Source organism: Ixodes scapularis, unplaced genomic scaffold (assembly GCF_016920785.2).
Source record: "Ixodes scapularis isolate PalLabHiFi unplaced genomic scaffold, ASM1692078v2 PGA_scaffold49__6_contigs__length_1374808, whole genome shotgun sequence".
Lineage (NCBI taxonomy): Eukaryota > Metazoa > Arthropoda > Arachnida > Ixodida > Ixodidae > Ixodes > Ixodes scapularis.
In genome coordinates, this window is record NW_024609878.1 from 1035895 (window position 1) to 1059821 (window position 23927).

General features: G+C 47.2%; 1 protein-coding gene and 1 non-coding gene across 2 annotated transcripts; one reads left to right on the plus strand and one right to left on the minus strand.

The window, feature by feature from the left end:
• Window positions 1-773: 773 nt before the first annotated feature.
• LOC8030275 (transcription elongation factor B polypeptide 3) lies at window positions 774-23927 on the plus strand. Its single transcript, XM_029979948.3, has 13 exons — window positions 774-894; window positions 1500-1556; window positions 3519-3611; window positions 6250-6531; window positions 9050-9457; window positions 12669-12789; window positions 15569-15658; window positions 16325-16378; window positions 16476-16573; window positions 17429-17530; window positions 18355-18433; window positions 18839-19063; window positions 22620-23927. Exons 1-13 carry the CDS (start codon window positions 826-828, stop codon window positions 22682-22684), a joined length of 1743 nt encoding a protein of 580 aa, XP_029835808.2. The 5' UTR covers window positions 774-825; the 3' UTR covers window positions 22685-23927.
• Trnas-aga lies at window positions 4340-4421 on the minus strand. The gene has a single exon. It is a non-coding gene; the product is annotated as a tRNA-Ser (tRNA).

Here is a 23927-nt window from a genome sequence, read left to right on the forward strand (position 1 = left end):
CCCGTAGATCGTATCTGACCATCAGTGCCTTGGATGGCCCAACCTAACAATGAAACATCTACGATTAGAAACATGAAAGTTTCGTAAGTCACCAAGCAAATTCGTAAAATTATTTTTCTGGAGCTTCATTCTTCGCCATCACACTCCCGAGCATTGTTCACGAGCGAACCTAAACTATGATGCAGCACGCGGTCCCTATTTGAACTTGTTATCTTCTTAATGTCGGCTCGAACGTAGAGTAGAACTTATATACCCTACATACGCGATACAAATGAAACACCGCCTACCACATACACGTTTTTGTCAATGGAATTTTGCAGAGACTACTTGCATGAAAAGGCGCACGAGGTCAAGCGCGCTCCGCCTGCAACGGCCGTGCGTTGGTCCGGTTTTAAACGTCGGGTCGGCCTCACGAGCGACACACTTTCGAGCTCATCGATTTCCACCAACGAACGGCCTCGGAAACCTCATCGACCTTAGGTGTCGTTGCCATAGGCCGAAATACCCGGCTAAAAATGTGCAAAATCAATGGCGTGGTCACGCAAGGCCTAACGCAAACACAAGCTAGCGCCAACACTAGCGCATTTGACCGATTTTACGCACACTGCAGTTCTCCGAGCCAGCGTGACAGAACAAACATCGTGATAGTTTGTCTAATTTTTGGCAAACATCACTTTATTCCAAATTCTGGACGTTATTTCGGCTCATGTGTCGCCGTGACAAGGCCACATGGCGCCTCACTCGTCCAGTTTACATTTTGGCCAAATTTGGCGGAGAAACACCGAGAGGGTTGTCGACCCTGGCCGCTTTCCATCAGCTGGCAAGATGGCCGACTGGAAGGAAAAAATCTTGCATTACGCGAAGCGACTAGAGAGAAATCAAAGTGACGAAAAGGCGAGTCCCTCACAGATCTCGGTTTTGATCCGCGTGCTTCGGAGGGTCCGATCCGACCGATCGGTCGAACGCGGCGGCACCGCTCCCGTTGGTGTCGGCCGGGGACTATCTTCGTCGCCGTCGCGTCCGATAGTAGCTGGCTAGCCCGGGGAGGTCGCCAACAATACGAATGCAGATTACGCAATACACACACACACAACAACATATATGTCGTTAGGAGATGCCGGCAGGCCGAAATCGTGGGTTGCTTTGAGCGTGGTCAACGTAATAAAACCAAACGCCGATACGCAGCCTATGGTGCTACGTAAAACTAGCAGCTCTAAGCTGCTTCGGAGGGAGAAGAAACATAAATAAACGTAAATTGATACGGGCGGTTGAGTTTGCTGCGTCCCTCGTTAAATGCCTTTTAGAAAGATTGGGCCGTTGCGCAGAACTATAAGCTATCATTTTGGACCGGCTTCGAAAGCACCTGGGCCAAAGTAAATACTGAAGCATTGTGGGAGGCACAAATATTGGAACGTTTGATTTTGAATGGCGTTTTTGCTCCCAGTGTAGTTCGGACAACTACATTGAGTGATTCTTTTTTTTTTTTTTTTCTTTTTTAGGTGTTGGAGACGCTTCGCAAGCTAAAGCATGTACCAATGACCATATCACTTCTGCAAGTAAGTGTGCTATTTCTCTGTCCCAAGCAAGGTACCTCCTCAAATCCCACTGAATATGACAAATAACGCTACTGCAGTGAATAAGGTAATAATTGGTTTGAGAACGGCTTTAAGATAAAGCTTGTGTCATAACTAATCAGCAGTTGTCAAACTATAACAATTCTTAAACTCGGTTCTAGACATTCACATTGATTTGAAAAGTGTGAACCAGAAACGAGGACAAAGAAGACACGAAGATAACAGGACGGGTGCTAACTCTCAACTGATTTTATTATAGGTCATCATCACGTATATACACACGCTCCTCTGCCCGACTTGCACCACAGCATTGATGTTGTGATGCATTGAGGTGATTGACGACTTACTAGTATATAAAATTGGAGGGTTAGTTCCTGTCCTGTTGTCCTCATGTTGTCTTTGTCCTCATTTCGTTCACACCTTTTAAACCTTTTAATTAGTATGAATCAACTTGCTAAACAAGTTTTAATGCATTGATTTGGGGTGGAAAGGTTTTGTCACCTGGACACGCTTTACAGGGATGGTTTAAAGGGATACTGAACCGAAATTTAGAACTCGCAAAACAAGGCTGGACCAGTAGGCGGGACGCTGCCAAACCCAAAAGCATCACTCGTACAGCAATATCTTTAACGGATGGTCTTATTCTTGGACAAGAACTGCGCGAGTGAACACGGCAGACGAGGCCAACGCAAGTGACGTCACGATTCTCATTCTCTCTCCTCTTCGCTCTGTCCCCTCGAGCTGGTGAACCAAAGCGAGAAGGAGAGAAGCGATGCCGGCTTCTCCTAATTTTCAACTGTTCCAGGAGGATCGTGATGTCACCGCCCTCGCTCGATCGCGCCCTTCTTTTCCTAAAATACGGCCATCTGTTTGAGGTATCTATGTATGAGTGATGTTTTGGAGTTCATAGATTCTTCATTGCTTCTGCGGTCTTACTTCGCGAAATCCAAATTTCGGTTTGCATCCCTTTAAAGGGAAACTGAAGCAGTTCTGTATTTGAGGAAAAAAACACATTAATTGTCTTTTTTCGGCCTAAAAAATTACGAATATTGAGATTATTTTTTTAATTTGGTGCACGGAGGCTGCAGAAAACCCTTTTCAAAATGCCGCTAAAGCCACTCCTTTTCTGAGCGTGACGTTATATCCAGAGTTTTCGGAATCTCTGCTCTCGCGCATCTTCAGAGCGCCTATCAAAGCTATGCACGCGCACTCTTGCTATTTTCAAAAAGGTGAAAAAAAGAGGTCACGACTGGTGTCAGTGCGGGGGAATATATCCGGTAAGCTTACAATTCTACACACGAGTGACACCGCTTGGCGGCCAAAAGATCTGGGTATGACGTAACGACTGGTCGGAGGTTTTTCGTGCTTTCTCATGTTTAATTACATATTCGGGAAGAACAAACGTGATAGTCATATTCGTGCAATAAAAATACTCTAGAATTCATTTCTGACACATTTTATTTCAAGAACCTCTTCAGTTTTCCTTTAATTTGTAGCAATGGTGCCATGATATGTTTTAACCCTCCTTCAAAGCCTAACAGCAGTGGTTGACTCTACGCTGTTGACATTCTGTTGTCGTGCCGCCTTGCTCCTGCCATCACTGCACTGCCAGATTGTATCTAAACATTAACTGCCATAGAAATATGTTACCAATAATCTCCAGTTAAAAAAAAAAGATTCAAGCAATCTTTTTTGTTAAGATACCCAGTTATTTCCATCTTGTACTCCTATAAATAAGAATTCCCCATGAAACGAATGGATTATTACCCTTACTGTGCAAATTTACCATCTTATTTTATGCAAACAACTGAGCACTATGGAGGGCATCTTCTTTACAAGTTCGGCATGCTTAGGGTAAAAGTCTGGGCTTGGTACAAATCTATGCAAAAACCAACAACGTGCAATGAAACAAAAACTGCTTCGTTGGCGATTTTTCTAAAACAGGAAACTGGCATCGGCAGGTCCGTGAACCGCTTCAAGAAGAATGATGGCGCTATCGGGGAAACAGCGCGCCACATCATCAGCAGCTGGAAACAGGTCAGCAAAATACTCTTCTTGAAACCGCCTACTTTTACCAAAGCAGCGATGTAACGTAAACAATTCCCGAAAATTCAGCCCTTCTAGGCGTAACCCGTACACAAAGACATTGTACAGTTGGAGTGTTTCAACATGTGGTTTTCTCCAAATCAAAAACAGGCAAGGTACTTTATTTAAATTTTTTTCTTAAAAATGGCAGGCAGCTAGGGATGCTCCAGCACTTGAATATTTGTTGACAGGTAAAGAGGGGTGTCGTATGTGAGGTCCTTTCATCATTTGGGAGATGGACGGTCCTTTGCCTGCAAAGTAAAGGTTGACGTGGTACGCTCTTGCTTTTGTGCCCACATCTGTTGGTCCCCAGTCCCTCAATGCCGAGACTCTGAATGCCCCCCCCCTTTCCCTCCCAAATTTTTCACAAACAGAAATACTAAAAGGCTTTCAGAACATGAATTCACGAAACGCTTGTCAGACTAAGGAAGTTGACACCTGTGTGAGCGCATCCTCGCTCGTAACATCTACTAAGTAGTTTCTGTCTCTTGCTGTATATTTGAGAATAAATCTGTTCGTGCATGTCTTTTAGGGGCGAAGCTCCTAAGGGTCTAGCCTCGTCCGGCATCCGTGCTCACATCGATCTTGCTGGTGCTCGTGAGCTCACGTGCTCGTGTGGGGCAAAACTAAAAGAAATGATGACAAAAAAAAAAAAAGGAAAGAAAAGAAAAAAATCTTTGTGCAGTCGACAGGATTCGAACCTGTGCGGGGAGACCCCAATGGATTTCTAGTCCATCGCCTTAACCACTCGGCCACGACTGCGGGACGAGTAGGGGGCTCTGAGATGTGGTAGTAACTCAAGAGCTGGGGATGTCATGGATGAAACGTTGCATGTAGCCGCTCAACGTCTATACAGGAGAGGGCGCTGTGGTCAAATGCGTATATAATCGCTTTAAACTTTGCATGCATTGGCTCAACGTTTATAGACGAGAGGGCGCTGCGGTCAAATGCTCAAATGCTTATATAACCATGTTCCATACCACACATTCTCTTTCTGACATGGATGAAAACGAACGAAAGGCTCGGCATGCTGCGGCTCAGTGTCTACGCAGACAAGCACCACCAGAGCTTCGCTCCAATCAACATCATTCACCACGTGGAGATGCGGTCATTTTTTGTTTTGTTTTTGTTCTTCTCTAAGTAAATCTTTGCGAGCAAGGGCTTGCATTACTGGCATACTCTTAAAGATGCTACTTTTTCTTTTATTGACTGTACCTATTTGCTGCAGTCATTTTTGTAACATTAGCCTGGATGCTCACCAAAAATCAATACCTTCGGAGTCATTTGTTCGGAAAATAAGTGCAGTTATCTGCATCCAGTACTGTAGTTCCTCAGCAGGTTATAAAATATGTGGCAATTAATTAATGCACAAGTACAAACTACAAAACATTTATACATTCTTGCAGAACTCCACTTGTACTGCTGAGGACGTAGCAAAATTTTTCCAAACACAGACGACAGATCTACATCAAGGCCTGTGCACGTGAGACAGTTGTCTTGGGTCCCCTTTGTTGCGTGTTCTTTGTTTTTACCTTATCCCTTCTCAGTTTCCATCTTTCCATGATGAAATGCCATAGTACTTTTTAATTATTTTATTGTATATCCCAAGAGATTATCCATCCCTGTTTTTCATCCAGTTTTCAATTGGAAAAATACTGAAAAATGGCTTTCTCCTTGAAATACTGTTAGCTGGGGTCAGACAATTTGTGCAATGTGGTAGGCAGCATGAGTTTTGACAGTAATGGCAACTGTTCCAAGAGCAGTTTTGAAGGGAGTAGAATAAAAAAGTTTTTCCTTTGTCTTTCAAGTACCTAGAATGACACTTGTGGCATAGTCCAGGGAAACTGATTTAGTTATCAGTAAAATATCGAAAAAGTGCCCACCCCACTTTCACTGAAAACTGGGTTAACCTAGACATGGGCGTCTGTCCGGTCATATCGGTAAAAACCAAGATGGTGGCCAACAAAGATCTTTGAAGGCAGGGTGAACGGAATCGGAGAAAGCACACTTATTTTCACACAATATCCCCGTCATCGCCGCTGGCAGTCTCGTGGCTGCCGCAGCAGGGTGAATATCTTTGGCCGACGCCGGCGCTTAGAACAAGGTGGGCGCTTAACATATAATTTTCACAATTCCCAAGTTTGGGAAATGTTAAGAGTGGGCGCTTGTGCGAAGTGGGCACTTCCGTTGTATTTTACGGAAGTAGACGAGAAACCAAATCAAACACTTTTCTCGTTTTGTTTTTTGGGTCAGATACCAAAAGTTAGCCAATCCTCATTCGCTAACCATTTTGGCCTCCGTGGGAGGGGATGGCAACCCACTTTTGGGGACGTTTATTCTCGTTTTTGCGAAGGGAAAAAACAATCGTTTGTTCACCAGTACACCTCTGCATTGTCTTCTTGAGAGACTGGTCTCATGACTAGACAAGCAGACGGACCGTAAAAAATAATTGGCCGTCTCTTGGGCATTTTCCAAGTCGATCGCACGCGGAACGTGCAATTAGCGGCCGCATGCTCCGCGCTGCATGCTCCATCGAAGCTACGAAAGCGAGCCAGCTCTATAAATGCTACGCATTTAATAAACATTGCAGGTGGTCTCGGACGGCACGGCTGACTTTTCGGAGCAGACTCTTCCTCCAGCGAAGCGCAGCAAGAGAGAGGCAGTCGACGACGATGGACCGTCCCCCAAGGCGAGCAAGCCCTCCAGGCCCTACTCCATCGAAGTGGAGACGTCGAGCCGAGGGGGCTCTTCACCCAGTCCCACGCGCCGGGAACACAACGGAGACAAGCACGGCAGGCATCGGCCGCACCACGAACATCACGAGCATCGTCACCGAAATCATACTAGAGAGGAAGAGCCACAGAGCTCTAAGGTCAGTGGCAAAGTCAGTTGGGAGCTGCGTTCGGGAGTGTCGTGGTCTATACACGTTTGCAAGTCCGGCTTCAGGGCGCTGCCATCTTGCCTGACTGGGGTGCGCTTGGACCAGTCATAATCCGATTACGAAGCCTTGCTAAGGCGTCGCAATCGGATTATGGCCGCTCCCGAGAGCGCATCCCACTGAGGAAGATGGCGGCGCCCTGAGACCCGACTTGCAAACGTGTATAGAAGAGCCCTGGGCTAGGGAAATTTTCCCTAGCCCAGAGAAAATTTTTTTTGAAATGCGCTCGGTTGGAAGATTTGAGGTTCGCCATCCCAATGTTTATGAAGGGGTTGCAAATAGCAAGTGGCCTTAAGTTGGTGGTATTTCTGGACGATCCGCTTACGAGCCTAGCTCGTCGATGCAGACCAACAGGAGTAGGCCGCGGCATCATTTTCGTGATTCATGGACCAGGTACTTCTTTCCTCAGAGTCGGTTGTGGCATCCTACTCGTCGGACAGCGAGCTAGAGGTTTTTTTATCGACCGGTCGGAGTTTCCTATCTGTTTTCGCCAAATTCGGTGTCTTTTCTGCGCTACAGCTCAAGTGAGTCTCAGCAAACGAATCTCCTCAGGCTCCTCATAAGAGCAACTGACGCTTCCTGGCTATTCTGTCCTTCCCGCACGTTAGTTTTCCTAGTTTCCCCTAAGCCGACGGTGCTGTGGAGGCTACATGCTCGCGGAACTGACCCACCGCCTCTCTCTTATCACCCGACCCCGCTCTCTGTGCATGGGTAAGGGTGGGAGCGTCACGATGACATGGCAAAAGATGGGTCCGTCATATTGCGGGCACCTTGGCCGGGATTCGAACTCGCCACCTGGGGATCCGTAGGCCGGCGCATTGCCTCGGAGCCACCAAGGCAGCCCCAGAGTGGGGAAGATCCAAATGCTGAAAGCATGCTTGTGTTTCTTTTTTTACGGTTCGCAGTACGCATGCACCGACTGCTCTTCCAGGGCACCAGCAGCGCATTGTTCGTTCTCGTTGCCGGCAGCACTGCCGTCGTGCAGTCGCTTCCCCCCATTAAGCATGCACACACGGTGCCTACACAACACACGCCCTCACAGGCATAAGCCTTCTGTATAAACGAGCACGTGCACACGCAATATGGGAGAAGCGAATCCGCTTTCCCCAAAACAGTCATCTCGGGAAGGCGGCGGCATTCTTTTGTCCATTTTTTTTGGTGTGCACGGTGGAAGTACCTAGGCAATCTAGAACTTTTTTTGCTTTTTGTTTGAACCTTCTGCGACGCTTTCCTTCCTTCTCAACTTCCGCAAAGGGTTTTACAGCGAAGCTGTTTATGGCTAGGGTTCCGTGGATTTTTCGTGTGTGTCAACAAAAACTCGGGTCCCGAATTTGATGCAAAAACGCTTCATTCTATGCAAAAGCTTCTACGTCTTATAACTTGGATATCCATTTTTAGTAGATTAGTTATCAATAGGCACCATTTTTAAGATCAGTAGACTCTCAGGTAAATTATAAAGGTTTCTCAAAGATTTGCCGCTGTGCGACCTGTGTCGGCCATGTCCACGCTCATAACGCCCTCCTTTTGTCGTCGGTCCAAGCGCTTGCGTGCCTAGTTTCCTTCGTTTTCCCAGGGTGGCTGTCCCGTCGCGCGTGTCTAGTTTCCTTCGGCTCCTCGGGGCGGGTCTGTGTCGTCTGCTAAACAGCTTCACTGGTCAACCACCTCCACAGAGTGGAATGGCTCACGACTTTTGTTCACTGTTGCTTGCCATTTTTATTTTTCCGTCCTTTTCAATATGCGTGTCTGGTCGAAAGAAAAGACGACGGGGTTGGCCTTTCTCTTCTAATGCGCTGCCTAAACATGCAAAATGGATAAACAAAATGGACAAAATGGTTTGAGTTAAATTTAGGCATTGAAATTAAGCCGATTTTGGCTGAAATTCAGAGTATGTCTGGGGATTCATTGTTTCCAAAAGTATTAATCTGGAATCAGTCACATTATGCGAGAAGAACAAATGTAAAGGTGGCCGCAGTACAGGGCTCAAAGCTAGTCCGATAAGCATACATTCCTTATCTCAGTTTCGTTTCACATGGATTTGGCTCATTTTGATATGAAACTCCTCAAATAATTCTTAGTGCATTGACTATTGCATATTTAGTCAACTTGTGTAGCATTGGCAAATGAGCTTGGCACTCAGGGCAACTTGCGAGCTCAGCTCGACACCGGGCGAAAATGGGGTGGTCCTCGGCGGGCCCGCGAAAATTAGTCTCATACCGGGCCGGGCCAGGCCGGCCATCAGAAATAGATGGCGGGCCACCGGTGGGACAAGGCCCATTAGATGGCGGGCCGAGCTGGTCTGGACTCTTAAATATCGACCCGTGCAGACCCCTAATTATCGATCCAATGAGCACGTAGCTTGCACCACACTGTCGGCTTAAGGGTGAACTGAGCATAAAAATACCTTCTGCTTTTGTGCTTTGTTTGGACCGGCCACTCTTTGTGCCTTGTCCAGGTGGAATCCTCACCCCAGAAGAGCCCCGAAAAAAAGGTGGTCGACAAGAAGCAGATGAAGAAGCTGCTCAAGAAGGCCGGACACAGCGAGGGTGGACTGGACGGCTCCATCGCCTCCTTCGAGGCCTGCTTGGGCCTCAACGACACCGTGCCCCAACCGAAGGCCAAGAAGAAGCCCGCAGCCGTCGCGAGCCCCATCAAGAAGTCGGTAGCTAAGCCGGTCAAAGAGCCAGCCAAGGAACCGGCCAGAGAGTCGTCCAGGGAACCTACACACCACGAGTCCAAAGAACGCCACAGGACGTCACACCAGGGGGTGTCCAAACCAACCCACTCGCGGAACGGGGATGCAAGCTTGACGAAGCACTCCAGCAGCAAGAAGATTCAGAAGATGCCGGAAGCACTGCGAAAGGTGAGGGCTCATGGAGCGACTGGCCAGTGTGCTGCGGGTTTAAAGGACACTGACACCCCCCGAAATATTTTTTTAATTTTTTGCCAGGAGATTTAATATGGGTCAGAACACTCACTACTCAATCAGTATTTTGCTACAGCGTCACATATATTTTTATAAAGTAAAAAAATGCAACTGCTCGAGACTGAAACTGGACAGGGGACCAAAAAGAGATCTAAAGAAGGAGAGAGTTTCCAGAAGTCACATGGCTCCACCCGACCATGCTTTCTTTATTTTTTTTTTCCTTCGTTTTTTCCGGCTGTGCGAATCAGATGAACGCTTTGCATGTCGCTTGTCGCACAAAAATGTAAAAGTCAAGCACTTCATACTTGTTGCGCGTTTTTCAAGCTCTTACCAATTCGGGTTCGTATGACGAACAATGTCTTCAGCCAGAAGAAGGGGCGATGACTCGGCAACATCTTTGTGCGAATCGCCACGGTGGTCGGGCGTGTCTCACAGAATAAATCATAATTGTTTTGATCGTTAAACGATTTCTTTTTTGAAGCTGGACCGATCCGCCCATACCGCGATCAGCAGTTATAAAGTAAAGGTCCCAACACCCATCTTCTGCCGCCATTGCATAGTATGCTTCATTCAGCCGTCCAGCCTGTGATTCCCACGACAAAACGCTGGTTGACGCCATGTTGAGAATTATGCAGAGAATGCACAGAATGCTTCCGGTTATCTGCTTAACTTTTCTTTTTCACTCAATGTATTTGCATCTTTTTTAAAGCCACAAAAAATGGGTATCATATGTTTTTCTATCTTTAATATTGAGTCTGTTCCTTCGATGACCTAAGACTTTGACTACATTTGATGTTTGTCTAAACCATAGAAAATGGCACATGACCAAGAAGAAGAGAGTGAGCGTGACTCAAACGGGTCATTTCTCGGTCGGCGGTTTTCGGGCGGAAGGGAAACAAATTTTGAGCCGCAAATAGTGTTCTGGGTAGTTGGGCTCTCGTATGTCATGTACAAATGAAAACCTTGGCAAACATAAATACCCTGTCAGTGTCCCTTTAAGACTCGTTCATACTCTGACAACACTTTGGCCAAAATCAAACCCTCTACAGTCTGGCGTCCTGACGTAACCGACGCAACTGGCGGTGTTCGGCGCAGTCCGACTGCTCAGGCACAGAGATAGGACGTGTTCTATCTCTGAGCTGGCCACGTCGGGCCATCTGACCAGGATGCATCATGCACCTGCATTCCGTACCGGCATGAAGCCCACCAAATTGTGCGAGCACTTCTTCTAGAAGTGGACGACAGATGGCACACTTGTCGTAAAATATTCCGCGCGTGCTCCTCGGACAGCGCGCGGCACCGAACGAAGTTTGACCCCCAGAGGAGTTTGATTTCCAACCATCGTGGTATTGCCAACGTGGCGTATTTGACGGCAACCACCGTGCACCGACGCAGCAGAAATGTTGGGACTATAAATGAGCCTTTACATGTGCGGCAGGCGCTTCAAAATTGCAGCAATCATATCGGCGAGCTACAGGGCAAAAGGGAACGGGAAGAACGGTCGAGTAGAGTGAGAGGGGGCAAGAAACCCCGCGACGGATGTGATTGTGAGGGGCAACACTTTCGTCGTAGTATTTGCGTTGCTTGATTCTTGTTTTAGTTGCGTTTCTACTTGTACGCGACACCACGGGGCCAGCGAAGCAGTAGTAACAGGCACTTGTCACCACATCATGCCTTTGTGTGACTGCGGTATGGCTACTCATCCGAAAGTATACTACTGTCAAGACTATTTATAACGAAGTCAACGGGAATCAGAAATCACTTTGCTGTATCTGCTTCTTTGCTATATCTGAACTCATAAAAGTAACACACACAAAAGAAAAGATAACACAAGCCATCACAGGCACATGTTTATTATGCCGGCAGAAAACTGTTGAGTCTTCCCTGCAAGCGTCTCTGCTAGATCGAAGCCGCTTCTCGCCAACTGCGAGAAGTTTCGATCGAGAAAAGATAGTGCAAGCTACGTACAAACCGTGTTGACAGCTCTGAAGGCCGCCGCGAAAGATGCGGTGGCGGTGGAAGGCATTGTTTACGTTTATACGCACTTCGGTGAGGATGGCACGCTTTTGTTTCAAGGAGACTGCTTTCGTCTTCCCCGACGAGGTGCTAGCGGTGCCGGTACTCTCCATCGTTCAGTGCAATGATTTGCCGAATCGGTGCTTGAGCAAAAGTAGACTTTTGCGCAAGAGCAACCACACTGACCAACGACGCCGACACGGAACACGAAGCAAACAAAGAAGCGTGCACGGCATAGAGTTCACACTCGAGCTCGTTTTTTGTAAGGGGGGGGGGGGGGGGGGGGGGGCACTGCTTGATCGGGGTCACGTGGTTTGTGAGTTGCGTTAGCAAAACGAGAGCTGCAGAATGCAAGGAGTCAAAACTCAAATGCATTCACCTCCTGCAAACGTCTGCCTCTCCGCTCGGTTTCCTCGCCACACTGCCCACGCGACAACCAAATACAGGCATACTTGCACCAATCTGCCCAGAAGGCGCCTGCCATTAAATTGCAAATGCTCTCAATGGTTAGAGTTTCTCCGTCTCTTAAATCTAGGCTCTCTCCGTCATTTTCGCCGGTACGTCTTTGCTAACGCTCGGAACGCCCCTATCGGAATGCCACGATGGCTTCTTCGCGTGCGACGCGGGAAAGCCGCTTCCCAGGTAAGGAGAGGGAAGCAGATGACGATGCAGAGGCTGCCGTCGCCGGCATTTGCAGCATCGTCTGCGGCCCGTTCTGGGTGGCTGCTCAACCGCGGCAGCCAAGTGGGGCGGTCTGAGACTTAGTTAACTTTCCGAATTTTAATGTAGTTTTTAAACTTGTTTTTGCTATATTCACGGGAGTTGGTGAATTTCATTCGCTAAAAACGGATGCAAATGCATTGAAAAAAGTGCAAAGGAGAATGGGAAATCGTGATCACTTCGCCGTAGCCGCTATCTCGTTATAACTCACTTTGTTATAACTGGTCTCGACAGTAATTCATGATCATCATTCGTGGCTTGTGCCTTGGTTTATGAGCGGAGTGGGCCATAAAAAATGCTGCCTGGACAAAAAACGTGCCAAGTCCCGTCACGTCGTTAGTGCCTGTATTCGACCCTGGCGTCTAGTGGCTGCTCGACTCGCTTTCTAAATGATGGGCCCTACCTTTCGCAGCCTGACCTGGCGCCGCTGGATCGAGATGAAGTGCTGTCGACGCTGCCCGAGATTCAGCCGGTGTACAAGCCCCTGCCGCACCGGCCCTTTGACGAAGGGCCCATGAAGCCGACCAAGAAGAGTTAAGTCCGTCACCCTTGGGTCGCTCGCGAGTTTCTTCATTTGGGCGTTGCCCGAAAGCGTCCATGGCTGCATTCGCTTTCTAGTAGAATCGAGTATGGCTTGCCGTTTTCATCCCAAATGTTACCCGTGCTTCCTTGTTTGCCGGTGTCCTTCTGCGAACTGTTACGATTGGCTGCGAGCTAAGTGCGGGGAAATCAGTATGTTTTTTTTTTTGCAGGTCATTACTGGATGCTTCAGTTTGACTCCATTACCTAGTGCTGCATGCTTTCGTGCACATTGTGGGCGGGGTCAATGTTCTCCACGTTCTATCTGGGCTGGTTTCGCCATCATACAATTGCAGACGATACGAAAAAGCCCAGGCAGGCATCTGGCATTGCAGACCCTCGGTACTAATATTTAATGGAACGAAAGCTGAGGTATTGTCGAGGCCATTGTGTGCACCATCGGCATTTTGGTGACTGCGCAATTTCTGTTGTTACTTCCCACTTCATTGGCAAGCAATTGCCGAGTCGAGACAAATTTCGGCGCTGTCTTTGGATCACGCAGGCGTGCTCAGTAAAATTAAATAAAAACTGCTTATCATCCCTTATTCCGCAGACTTATTATCGGACGCCCGAAAACTGGTCGCTCAGCTTGCGACCCGGTGGTTTTAACCATGCACCGTTTCGCCTTTTGTCGCGAAATGCCTCCAGAACAGGCGCTGATATCAGCATTAACTCGGCAACAGCCGATCGAGCAGAGAGTGACGACAGAAACTGAACAGCCACTGAAGCCTTGATAACAGTCGAGAGTTCTTCTGACAGATAGTGTTCCAGGCCTTCTGAGCCACACAGTCGCCTGGACCTTTTCGTAACGTCCACGACTATACACCATGTTGCACCCAGTGTGCAGCGTTAGCAAAGGCACTGGCTGGAGAGTGTTACACTAAAACATGGATTCCCAAGCTGGATTCCCAGGAATTCATTCCGGATCCCCAAATTCCCTTCATTGTCCCCGCTCCTTAGTAAAGCTCTTCTTCAGTTTAAGCACTTTTTTTAGCAAACCCGAGTTACCCATTGATGCAGAACTACAGGCCAAACACTCTAGAGTTAAAAATTTGAACACCAACCAAGCCCTTCTGTAAGGACTTAACGTTTCAAGGCCAATTCGGCCTCTTCTTCAGAGGCGACTACGGCTATGGCCGTTGAGGAGCAGTGTCTTTTTCTTTTTCTTCTACGGCGTGTGTCTGGTCTTCTTCTTCTACGGCTGTGCCTTTTTCAATAAAGGGACGAAGCCTGTTCACATAGGCGGATGGTAAAGCTCCGAGAGATCTATTGATGTTCTGTGGCGTTGTTTGAATATGCCATGATTTGAGGAACAGTCTTTTTCGAGGATTTGTCTTAACGTCAACGATGCATGCGTTGTCGAAGTCAATGCGATGGTCCTTGACGTCGCAGTGCTCAGCGACTGCGCTACGCTCGTGATCGAACTTGCGCACATCGTTTTTATGTTATTTATTAGAATTTTTTAATATTATTTTTTGTGTTAATTACTCCCAACCAGACAGATCTCTGTCAAATGTTTACTTTTAAAACTCTATAGAGTGTGTGCATCAGTGTTTGCATTGCCTGCAGGCTTCTGCACTACACGTGGGGCTTCTTTGAGAGCAAAAAGTTTGAGAACTTCCGCTCCAAAGAATGTTTTCTTTACACGAGTGCTCGCACGGGAGAGGCAGTTTTCAAAGCCTCGAGCTTGCACTGTACTGAATTCTCTAAAGCAAAATGCAACCTAAATATTTAAAAAAAAAAAAAAGAAAAATTTAAATTCAGTGGCATACTGAGTTTTTAGCTAGCATAGGAAGGTTGCATCTATACACCAACACGCAGCCCTGATGTCGCGCCGCTGCCGTGGCACTGCTGTAGGCACGGCACGTGCGCAGACGAGTTGGGTTTGTTTCTGCGCACGTGCAGTGCCCTCACCTGGTGTGGGAAAATGCCGACTTGTTTGTAAACGGTGTGTTCGTCTATATGTAAATATTGGAATTTCCTCGGTGTCGATCGGATGCGAGGGAAAGAAGGTGCCATCTAGTACTTCTATACTGGTACTTCTATACACTTGGGAATAGAAGCTATTTCGCACGTGCATCTTGGCGCCGAGATAATGTAAAGCCGGCACTGCACGACTTGGCACTACTAAGTTTGCACTGCTGCGTAGGGTGAACAGACCTCATCCTAGGTAGCATGCCAGAGAAACGCCCAACTTGGCACAAGCTTGGCAATCCTACGGGGCCAACTGGGACCTAATACGGTTTTGCTCTGGGGCATTAGTTAGTGCCAGAGGAGTCTTCTTTGGCGTTTCTCCGGTTTTTCTCTGGCCTGCCAATGCAATTACTAAAGTGCCAGACTCTTATCGAAGATGCCACATACTAATCGAAGAACCGGTGGTGAAGCCTAAATCTGGCGCTTGTTTGGCAATTTAGGCCCAAAGATGCCAGACTACAGCTTAACTACCAGCAGCAAAGCCAGACTTTGGCACTTGTTTGGCGAATTAGGGCCAAGATACCCCGACTCTGCCTAAAGAAGGTCAAGTTTGGCTCTACTTTGGCTTCTTCGGGCATTTTAAGGCCCCATCTTTCCGGGCGAAAATGAAATTTTGGTTAAAAAAACTGCGCTACGTGGGTAACTCTTAATGCGTCCGCTCGCATTTCTCACGTGTCTCGCATGTCTGTCATGCCTCAGGCATACCCGGGGTTCCCGCGGTTAAAATTTCTCACTGTGATCTTTTTTTTTCTCGCAAAGACATGACCAACGAGGAGGCCATCAGCTTCTTGTCTTCTCGCAAGGACCGGACGGCGGTGTATTCCGGCAGGAAAAACTGTTTTCTTCCCGGTGAGTCCGCATTATTTTTCATCGCGATGTAACTCTTTGCTTCCCCCAAGCCTTTGCGACATACCCCTACTGCGGGAAGATGGCGTGACGGGTGCGAGCAAAACTTTGCGCAGTCTTTCGGTGCGACAGTTTGGACGAGAATCATCTCTCTTCCAGATGTTGTGTTCCTTGCCCCTTAAAGTGGCAAATCGGTACTTTACAATTTTTAAAAGTAGCTTAAAACGTCCCCAGTCCCCATAAAAATTTGCATTCTCTGACCGCTGCTTTGGCCCGTCTCACCGCAAACAAAGCACACATAGCGAATTTCGTCTTCGGCCGCCTTTATTTTTTGATTGAGGGTGGACTGGTCTATGGACCTCGTGTGTCTGTTATAATTATCTCAGGCGATATATTTGCGCAATGATCGAGTTCTCATCATTTCTTTTCAACCAACAAAATTTTAAGAAATTAAAGTTGCCGTGAAACATACAAGTCGTCGTGGCATTCGTTCACATTCAATCTTTTCCAGGCTCGAGACCAGCATCTATGTATACCCATTTCCTTTCCAACCACCCACTTCTACCTAAACCTCACCCACGCTTTGCGACACATAAATTTCGTCGTAGCTCCCACCCACCACCGCCTCGCACGCCGGCACGACGACCGTCTTTTTTTTCGTTTCCACAGAGGTTCCCAGTCTGCACGAGGCTTGCGTCAAGGTCCTCATCGAAAACATTGACAGTGAGTACGGTTTTTGGCGTCGGTCCCTAAATCGATAAGCGAGTCGGGCTCAATGCCCGCTTCGGAGGCTGACACGGTCGTCGTCCGTACGACGCAGGCATGGCCTACACGGGGGGCGTTCCCTACGACATCCTCAAGCCGATCCTCGAAAAGTGCACTGCCCGGCAGCTCTATTCGCTCGAGGACTACAACCCCGTGAGTAGCGCTCGGTACGCTCGTAAGTGCTCAGGACGAGATGCCACGGTTACGCCGTCTGTCCGGTGGCCCCGTTAACAACACTTTGGGTCTGCGTATATTTCCTCATTTTTTTTAACGTCATTCCTTCGCCATTCTCTAAAAATAATTCCGACAATGTTTCAGGCGATAGTCTTTGTGTGGACGGTGCGTAGATTCAATCTTGGAAGTAGTGCAAATCTCTTTAGTTGATACACGGGTCGGAAGCGTTTTCGAGGCTGCCGACAGACAGCGCTGCTGACACATTTTCACGTCGTGAGCCGTCGGAATGCAATCTGCAAGTGGGGCTAGTTGGTCCTCGTTTATGCCGAAGCTTCGCGCCGAGAAATGCGGAAACAAAAAGCAAAAGGTGATGCGGGACGAGGCGTTGGGTCTCGTACCGCGTCGCCTCACTTTTTGTTTTCGTGTTTTATGCCGTAAAACCTCGATGCGACTCAAATGTTAGTATGTGAAGTGAGGTGTCGATGCTCTCAAGGTACACAATTACGAGCTTTTACATTTAAACCTGTGCCACATTAACTGCATAACCTATACCTCGTCGTTGCTTGGGAGTCGACGACACCAAAAAGAAAGCGCAGACTTTCTGCGACTTTCTCGCAAGCCGGGTTTGGCGGATCGCGACATCCAACTCCGAAAAAGCATGATAGAACTTTGCAGAGGCCAAGTTTTCTGCAAGGTGGCTTTGGTATGCCGGTTTACACCACACGAAATGTGCAAATTAGCGAAAGATTGGGGAGTGGTCTTCGCGTTTCAAGGACGCGAACTTTGCTTTTATGGAGAGGACGAAACGATGGGACCTGGTTTTCTTTCGAACAGTACCTCCTGGAAGAGTCTGATGAACTGTGGCAGGCCCACTGCATCAAAGACTTCAAGGGCTCGGTTCCCGAAGAAGGGGAGACCTGGCGGGAGGTGTACCTGGTGAGTATCGGAGGGCCCACCGAAACCTGAGGCTCTGCTCCATTAGAGGCCCATAAACGTGAGCGTAAACAACAAAGGGCATTGACTAGGCCGGAGAAGATGTCGGACCTGTGCCCGGCGTCTACTATTTTGTGCTACATCGTCAAGGCTACAATAGCTTCCATAGTGCTCCAATGCCGTCAAATCTACTCATGCAAGAAAAAGTCATGTGCGTGTGCTCTTGCAGCAGTGAGGGGCTGCAGCAGTGTGGAAGCTACGCTAACCTTGGCAATGTAGCTCGAAATAGTCTACACAGAGTATAGTCTCTGAGGAGTTAGGCTGCCCTTGGCCGATCGGGCGTAGGTGTTGGTGTAAGCATTTGAAACTCTATCGCAGACTTTTCGCGAGTTAGTGCTGCGAGTCTCCTTCAAGCATCTTGCAATAGAAAGCTAAATTTTTTATTTTTTTTTTTGTACTTTTGAGTGAATTGTGAGCAGACCGTTTGCTTAAATTTCGAGTGTGTTGTCTTTTCCGCATCGCGGCCGTGCAAGGTGGTGAAGCCAACGTGGCAGATGCTAGTTTTAGGGTTCTATGTTGTGGGGGTTCGTTTCCAGGGAAGTTCGGTTTTCAGAAAGATGAAAATCTGAAATGAGAAACTGCAATTAGTTTCTAAACGGCGTTTGCGAGGCGCCCTCGAGCGTTTCTACGGGGGCCTAAATGGATTCCACACGCCTGGAGTAAAGAGCCAGTGGTTTCAGATCAGGTGTTCTCTGCTTGGAACCTGGACCAGTTTGCATCTGAGTCGTTGTTAGAAAATGTGACTGACATCACCGTCTCCCCCACAGAAAAAGTATGACGAGCGGGAAGAGAAGTTCAAGTCTTTGACGGCCACCATTTCCGCCTCCATGGCCAAAGCAACCCCTGGTAAGCCATTAGATGGTTGTCCGCCTCGTCCTTCAAAATACTTGGTTCCTAGAAAACGCCGACCATATATTCTTTTTTTTTTTAAGACCCGCGTTGCCCCTTAAATAAACACGCACAAAGTTACACGAGCCCGATTCAAGTGACATCTGATTTTGCTAACATCATTTTGTGGTAGTGGGCATCGAAACGAAATCAGTCTCCAAAGCTGGCTGCATTTAGTGGGCCCTCTCCTGTTGCTTCAGCTCCGGTTGTAAAATCCTCCCAACAGATGGGGTCAAGTTACTTGAGTTATTGTGTCGCCGGAAGAATTCCGGACGTTTTCTCTTTGACCGAAACGCAAACCGAAGGTCGAAGAACGACCGTGGTGCAACGAGACGCTCACGCAACCACCTGGAATGCGCGCAGTGCGGCAGACGAAGCTGGCGTACGTGGACACGGTGGCGAAGCCTCCACGCAGCGTGGCTCGGCAGCAAGCCAAGCACGGCACCGGGTTACCCGTGGCTTTCCCCATCAAGCCTGGAGAGCGGGCAGCGGTCAGGCCGGTACCGACCATGAGTGGCGCCAGTGCCACCAGCTCCAGCTCTAGCAGCAGCAGCGTTAGACCCTCGTCTACAGCGGCGTCGCTCAAAAGTGAGTGGAGAAAAGAGGAAATTCTCCGGCGACTGCTACAGCAGGATCTCTTCTGTGTAAAGTCCCTTTTAAAGCGATAGCTGTTATAGGAACTTCCCAGCTGCATTTGCGGCGGAGGCCATGTGGTGCGCTGCCCCGTGGCGATAGGCAGTGTGCACACTTGGCTCTGGTCAGGTGGCTTTGTTTCTTACGGTTCGCGGGAGGCGCCGCCTCACATTTCTCGCCGTAGAACTCAACTTAGACGCACTATCGGGTGTAAAGCGACCCACCGCTCGTAACGATGCCCGTCTCGATTTAGTTTTAGGCAGGGAAGTTGACTCGTGCATGCAGTGTATTCCATTTCCTACACCCCTGGCCCGACGGGGCATACCGTAGAATACCGCGCATCCGCCCATACCACACTAAGCGCCCATACCCAAATTTGTAAAATCTGAAAAAATACGCACAGTACATTGATATGTGAAATTGATGATCGGACAAGTGCCCATCTTCCATTTTTTTGCGATTATCCCTAAATTTTGAGTGGGCGCTTACCCAATATTTTACGGTAGGTCTTGATAGTAATGAAGACTCGTTCACCACGACCCTTTCCTACACACCTCAGTGGCCACAAGGCAACTGAGTAAATAAAGAGCAGATAGGCGTAAAAGTGGGCTCTACTACATACAAGAGCAGCTGTCGCCTCTTCGTACACTGTGGTGAAAGGCTGCAAATTGTTTATTGGGGAAAGTGTTCACTGGTCAATAAGATCTCTATGCCGGTACCTGAAATGCCCGTAGCGGTGTACTATGCGGGCATAATTTGACTTTGCCTCACTACGTTCATATCTTCGCGAGGTCCGTCTTTGCTAGAGCCACTAAACAAGCTACGCTCTTAAGTAACGACACTTCAGCCATCAGATTGACGGCTGCTAATGGCCGTACCCCTTGTAACGGGCGGTAGCTTGCGCCACCTAGTCCATCGCAGTGCTTGTAATTGCCAGTTATCTAAAGTCCTATCTGAAATCTCAGGAATTGGTTTTCTGTCCTCCAGAAACGTTAAAACGGAACAACGCAATGTCGCCCGAGCTTTCCGACACTGCTTTTTTATTGTAACGATCGCCATTCGCAAACTTTCTTTTTTTCGGTGACAAGCGTGGGAAACGTTTCTCATACGATTGAACTGTTTTTTTTTCATGGGTATGTTTATTGAAAAATAATTTCTGTCCTACTTCAAGAAACTAATTGTGCTCAGTTCACCATTCAAAGGTGATTTTTATCATAGAGTATAATTTTGCAGTTTTAAGTTTTTGGTTCACACCCGTTCTCACTTAAAAAGACGCAAATTTTGCGCACGTACGCCGCGCAACGTAGTTCTTACAAGATTTCGTTGTCGGAGGAAGAAGCAATGCTTTTGGCATGTGAAGGGTGTAAATCTTGATGAGGTATATATCATATATATATCATATATATAACATATATCTAATCTGAAATGCACCTACATGTATCTTAATTCTCCACACATTGTAGAATGCCGTCCATCTGAAAAAATATGCACAGTGCATATACATATAGACCGACACGCGGGCTTGACGTCACGGAGCTGCGGCGGCGCTGTGATCACGCCGGAGCCGGGCGGTGTGGGCAAAAGGGCGCATGTTTTGCTTGGGCATCATAGCATTTCAGAATGCCTCAAAGCTGTGTAGCCGTTAATTGCTCCGAAAGGTACAGCTAAAGTAGCGGGGCGAGTTTCTACAAGTTCCCGGCTGACTCCGAAAGGCGCAGAAGGTGGATAATATCCGTGGATAGAAAATAATGGTCGCCTCGCACAAACGACCGTTTGTGCGGCAAGCACTTTCTTGAAGGCAAGTGTGGCTTCCATTCTGATCCCCATCCTGAGGCTTGCTTATGTGCAGGAAAACCGTCGTCTGATCGAGACCATTGGGATTTTGTTCCCACGGTGTTCGAGCACAAAGCACCGGCCAAGCGCTCGTCGGTGGCTCGCTACGCCCGCGCTATCAGGCGGAAGAATATCGGCGACAGAACGTCGGTGTTGTAGGCATTACCGGAAAAAAGTAACGAGATACGTTACTCGTTACTTGCAAATAAAAGGAACGTGTTACAGACCTATGTTACCTCAAAATAAAAGCAAAGCGTTACCGTTACTGATAAACGCACGTTACTTTTGCGTTACTTTTTTTTTATTATGGTTTAACTCGTTTTACTGTTTTGACGGTACAGGTATGCATAAAATCATATATCAAGAAACATTTTGTTCATGCAGAAACTGAACATATTTACTTTATCTCTTTTTACGGTATCACCTAAATACTCACGTGAAAAAATGCAAAGAAAATGCAGAAATTCACGTGGCTTGATGCCTAAAAACAGGGAAAAAATTGAAGTGTAATTCCTTTAAGACTTGAGAAAAAAAAAAAAAAAAGAAACAAGTAACGTAACTATGTTACCCGTTACTGTTTTGAAAAAGTAACGAGTATGTTACTACGTTACTGAAAAAAGTAACGCGTTATCGGTAACGCCGTTACTTGTAACGTGTTACCGCCAATATACTGCAGAACGGACAAACCGTTACCGCTTGTCATGCCTTGAGGTCATGAGGGTAGGAAAAATAGCATACCTGGACTCTAAGACGCCGTGTGTATTTAATTAATTAATAAATACACTTCAGCAGACCCCAAGTCTGCTGATCCCGCGGGCAGTGCGGTAACCGGCTCGAAGTAATCGTAGGCCTCGAGAGACTTGTACGCCTGCACCGTGTCGGCCGTCAACTGGCTTGGCGAAAAAACTAAATAAACAACGACGTAAGCCGTCGACATCGGTGGCAGCAACTTCGCATCGGAACTGCACCAGGTCTTGTTTACGACGTACAGATCGTCGAAGGCAGCGCCGTCCATGCACAGTTTGTCTCGATACCACTGCCGTTCAGGCTCGGGTAGTGAGCTCAAATAGTTGGGCATAACGTACGACATAGTTGGCAGAAAACATGACGCACAAATAAAGCTTGAAGCGTCTCTACAACGTCAACAATGAGTGCACCCCATAGAACGCAATGGCAAAAACATGGAGAGCCTGGCCGCTTTTGCCCACATAGCTGCTGCGCATGCGCGGCCTTCTGGCCGTGCTGGTAAACAGAGCCGTGCCGCGTGTCGGTTTATATGTAAAATTGATGACCTCACATGCGCCCATCCCCTTTTTTTTCACGATTATCTTCAAATTTTGATTGGGCGCTTGCTCGGTATTTTACGGTAAAGGAAAAAGATAGTATTTGTGGGGAGCGGGACTCCTTTTACTACGGTTCCCGAGGTGAAAACGAGTATAGATCTGTGTCGTCGTTACGGTCATGGCAGTAGAGTTTGTTGCTAGGTGACAATTTATTTTCTTGCGAATCACCGCGAGCCTCTGAATTTGTGTCCGGCTCTCTGCACTGCTGTATTTTCTTCTCGGCGTTTGTTTTTATCCAGCCGCTGTTTGGGAAGGTAGTAAAGACGGGGGACTAAAGACTTGGCCAGACTCGACTTTCCCCCACGTATACAAGCTTTTGTTCTTCACTCTTGCAGAGCCAAAGCATGCCCCACTCATGCAGAAGACGCTCAAGTTCATGAAACAACGCTTCAAGAGGTAGTCGTCGTCGCTTCCCTGTCAACCAGTCCCTTTCCGGAAGTCACCCGTTCCTTTGCAGCCCCTTCTCCCCCACTGCCCCGCCCTCCCCTGTACAGAAACCATGTTTTGAGTGGTCTTGCAGTCAGCTAAGAAAGACGGCAAATGTCGGGACAGATTTTATTGTCTGTCAAGCTACCATTCTTTCAATGTTCCCCGTTAAACAGAAGGTGAACACCATGTAGAGAGAAAAAAAAAAAAGTATTTAAAGAGGTGTATTTTGCGACATACTTCTGTTCTCGACCTACATCCAAGACCTCGATTTTCTGTTGTGACCTGTAGTGCTTGTTTACCAGCACTGGATACTTGTTTGACGTTGCACTAGGTTTTTTGTTTTTTTTTTGGCCAAAGTTTTGTATTCTTTTTTAATAAATGATTTCTTTGCCTAGCCTATTCTCTAAGATGCTACCTGCAAGTACTACTGCTTTAAGAAAAATGTCCTCAATGCATTGTTATCAAACATTTTTTTTTGTTATAAAATGTACTATTACGCAAAACGTTGAGATGCAATCTTTTGGATCGAGTCGGTATGTACAAAGTGCACTGTTTCAATACAAAGAGTACAACATGAAATTGTGAAAAGAAGCCTTCGTTATGTTAAACCTAGCTTTTGTTTCATGTATGTTGAAATTCTTTTGTTTTTAATTTCTAATGTATTCCACATTAAAGAAAAAGATAAATGCAGTTATCCAATACGTTCTACGGACCGTGAACTTTTCTTGAAAGGTATGCAAATGACCCGACTCTCCTTTCATAGAAAAATGACTACACATATATGACAAAAGAGAATCTTATTGGCTCCAAGGTTGGCATATCCTATCCATCTTGAGCATCATTCGTTTACACACTACCAAATAAACCTACCTGCAACATTGGCACGTTTTGCCGCAACGAAATGAAATCCATTATCTACATAATTTAGGCAGCGTGTTGTCCACAAACTGGAGCTTGCACCACTTCTTTCTTTTGGAACTCTTTCTTAACAGGCCTTCAAAATGTGGTAAAAATGACAAGGTGTATTGCATCTTATTTGCTTTAATCTCTTTTGTGTGTCTGTGTGCATGTGTACGAAAGTGTGAATGTTTAAGTGTTCTGTTGAAATTGCGTGGCACCGAGAAATTTCTTGTTTCATACTCCTAATTTGCCGTCTTTTTTTTTTTTTTCTCGTCTAAGAGCTATGGATGTTCTTGCAAAATAAATGAATCGGG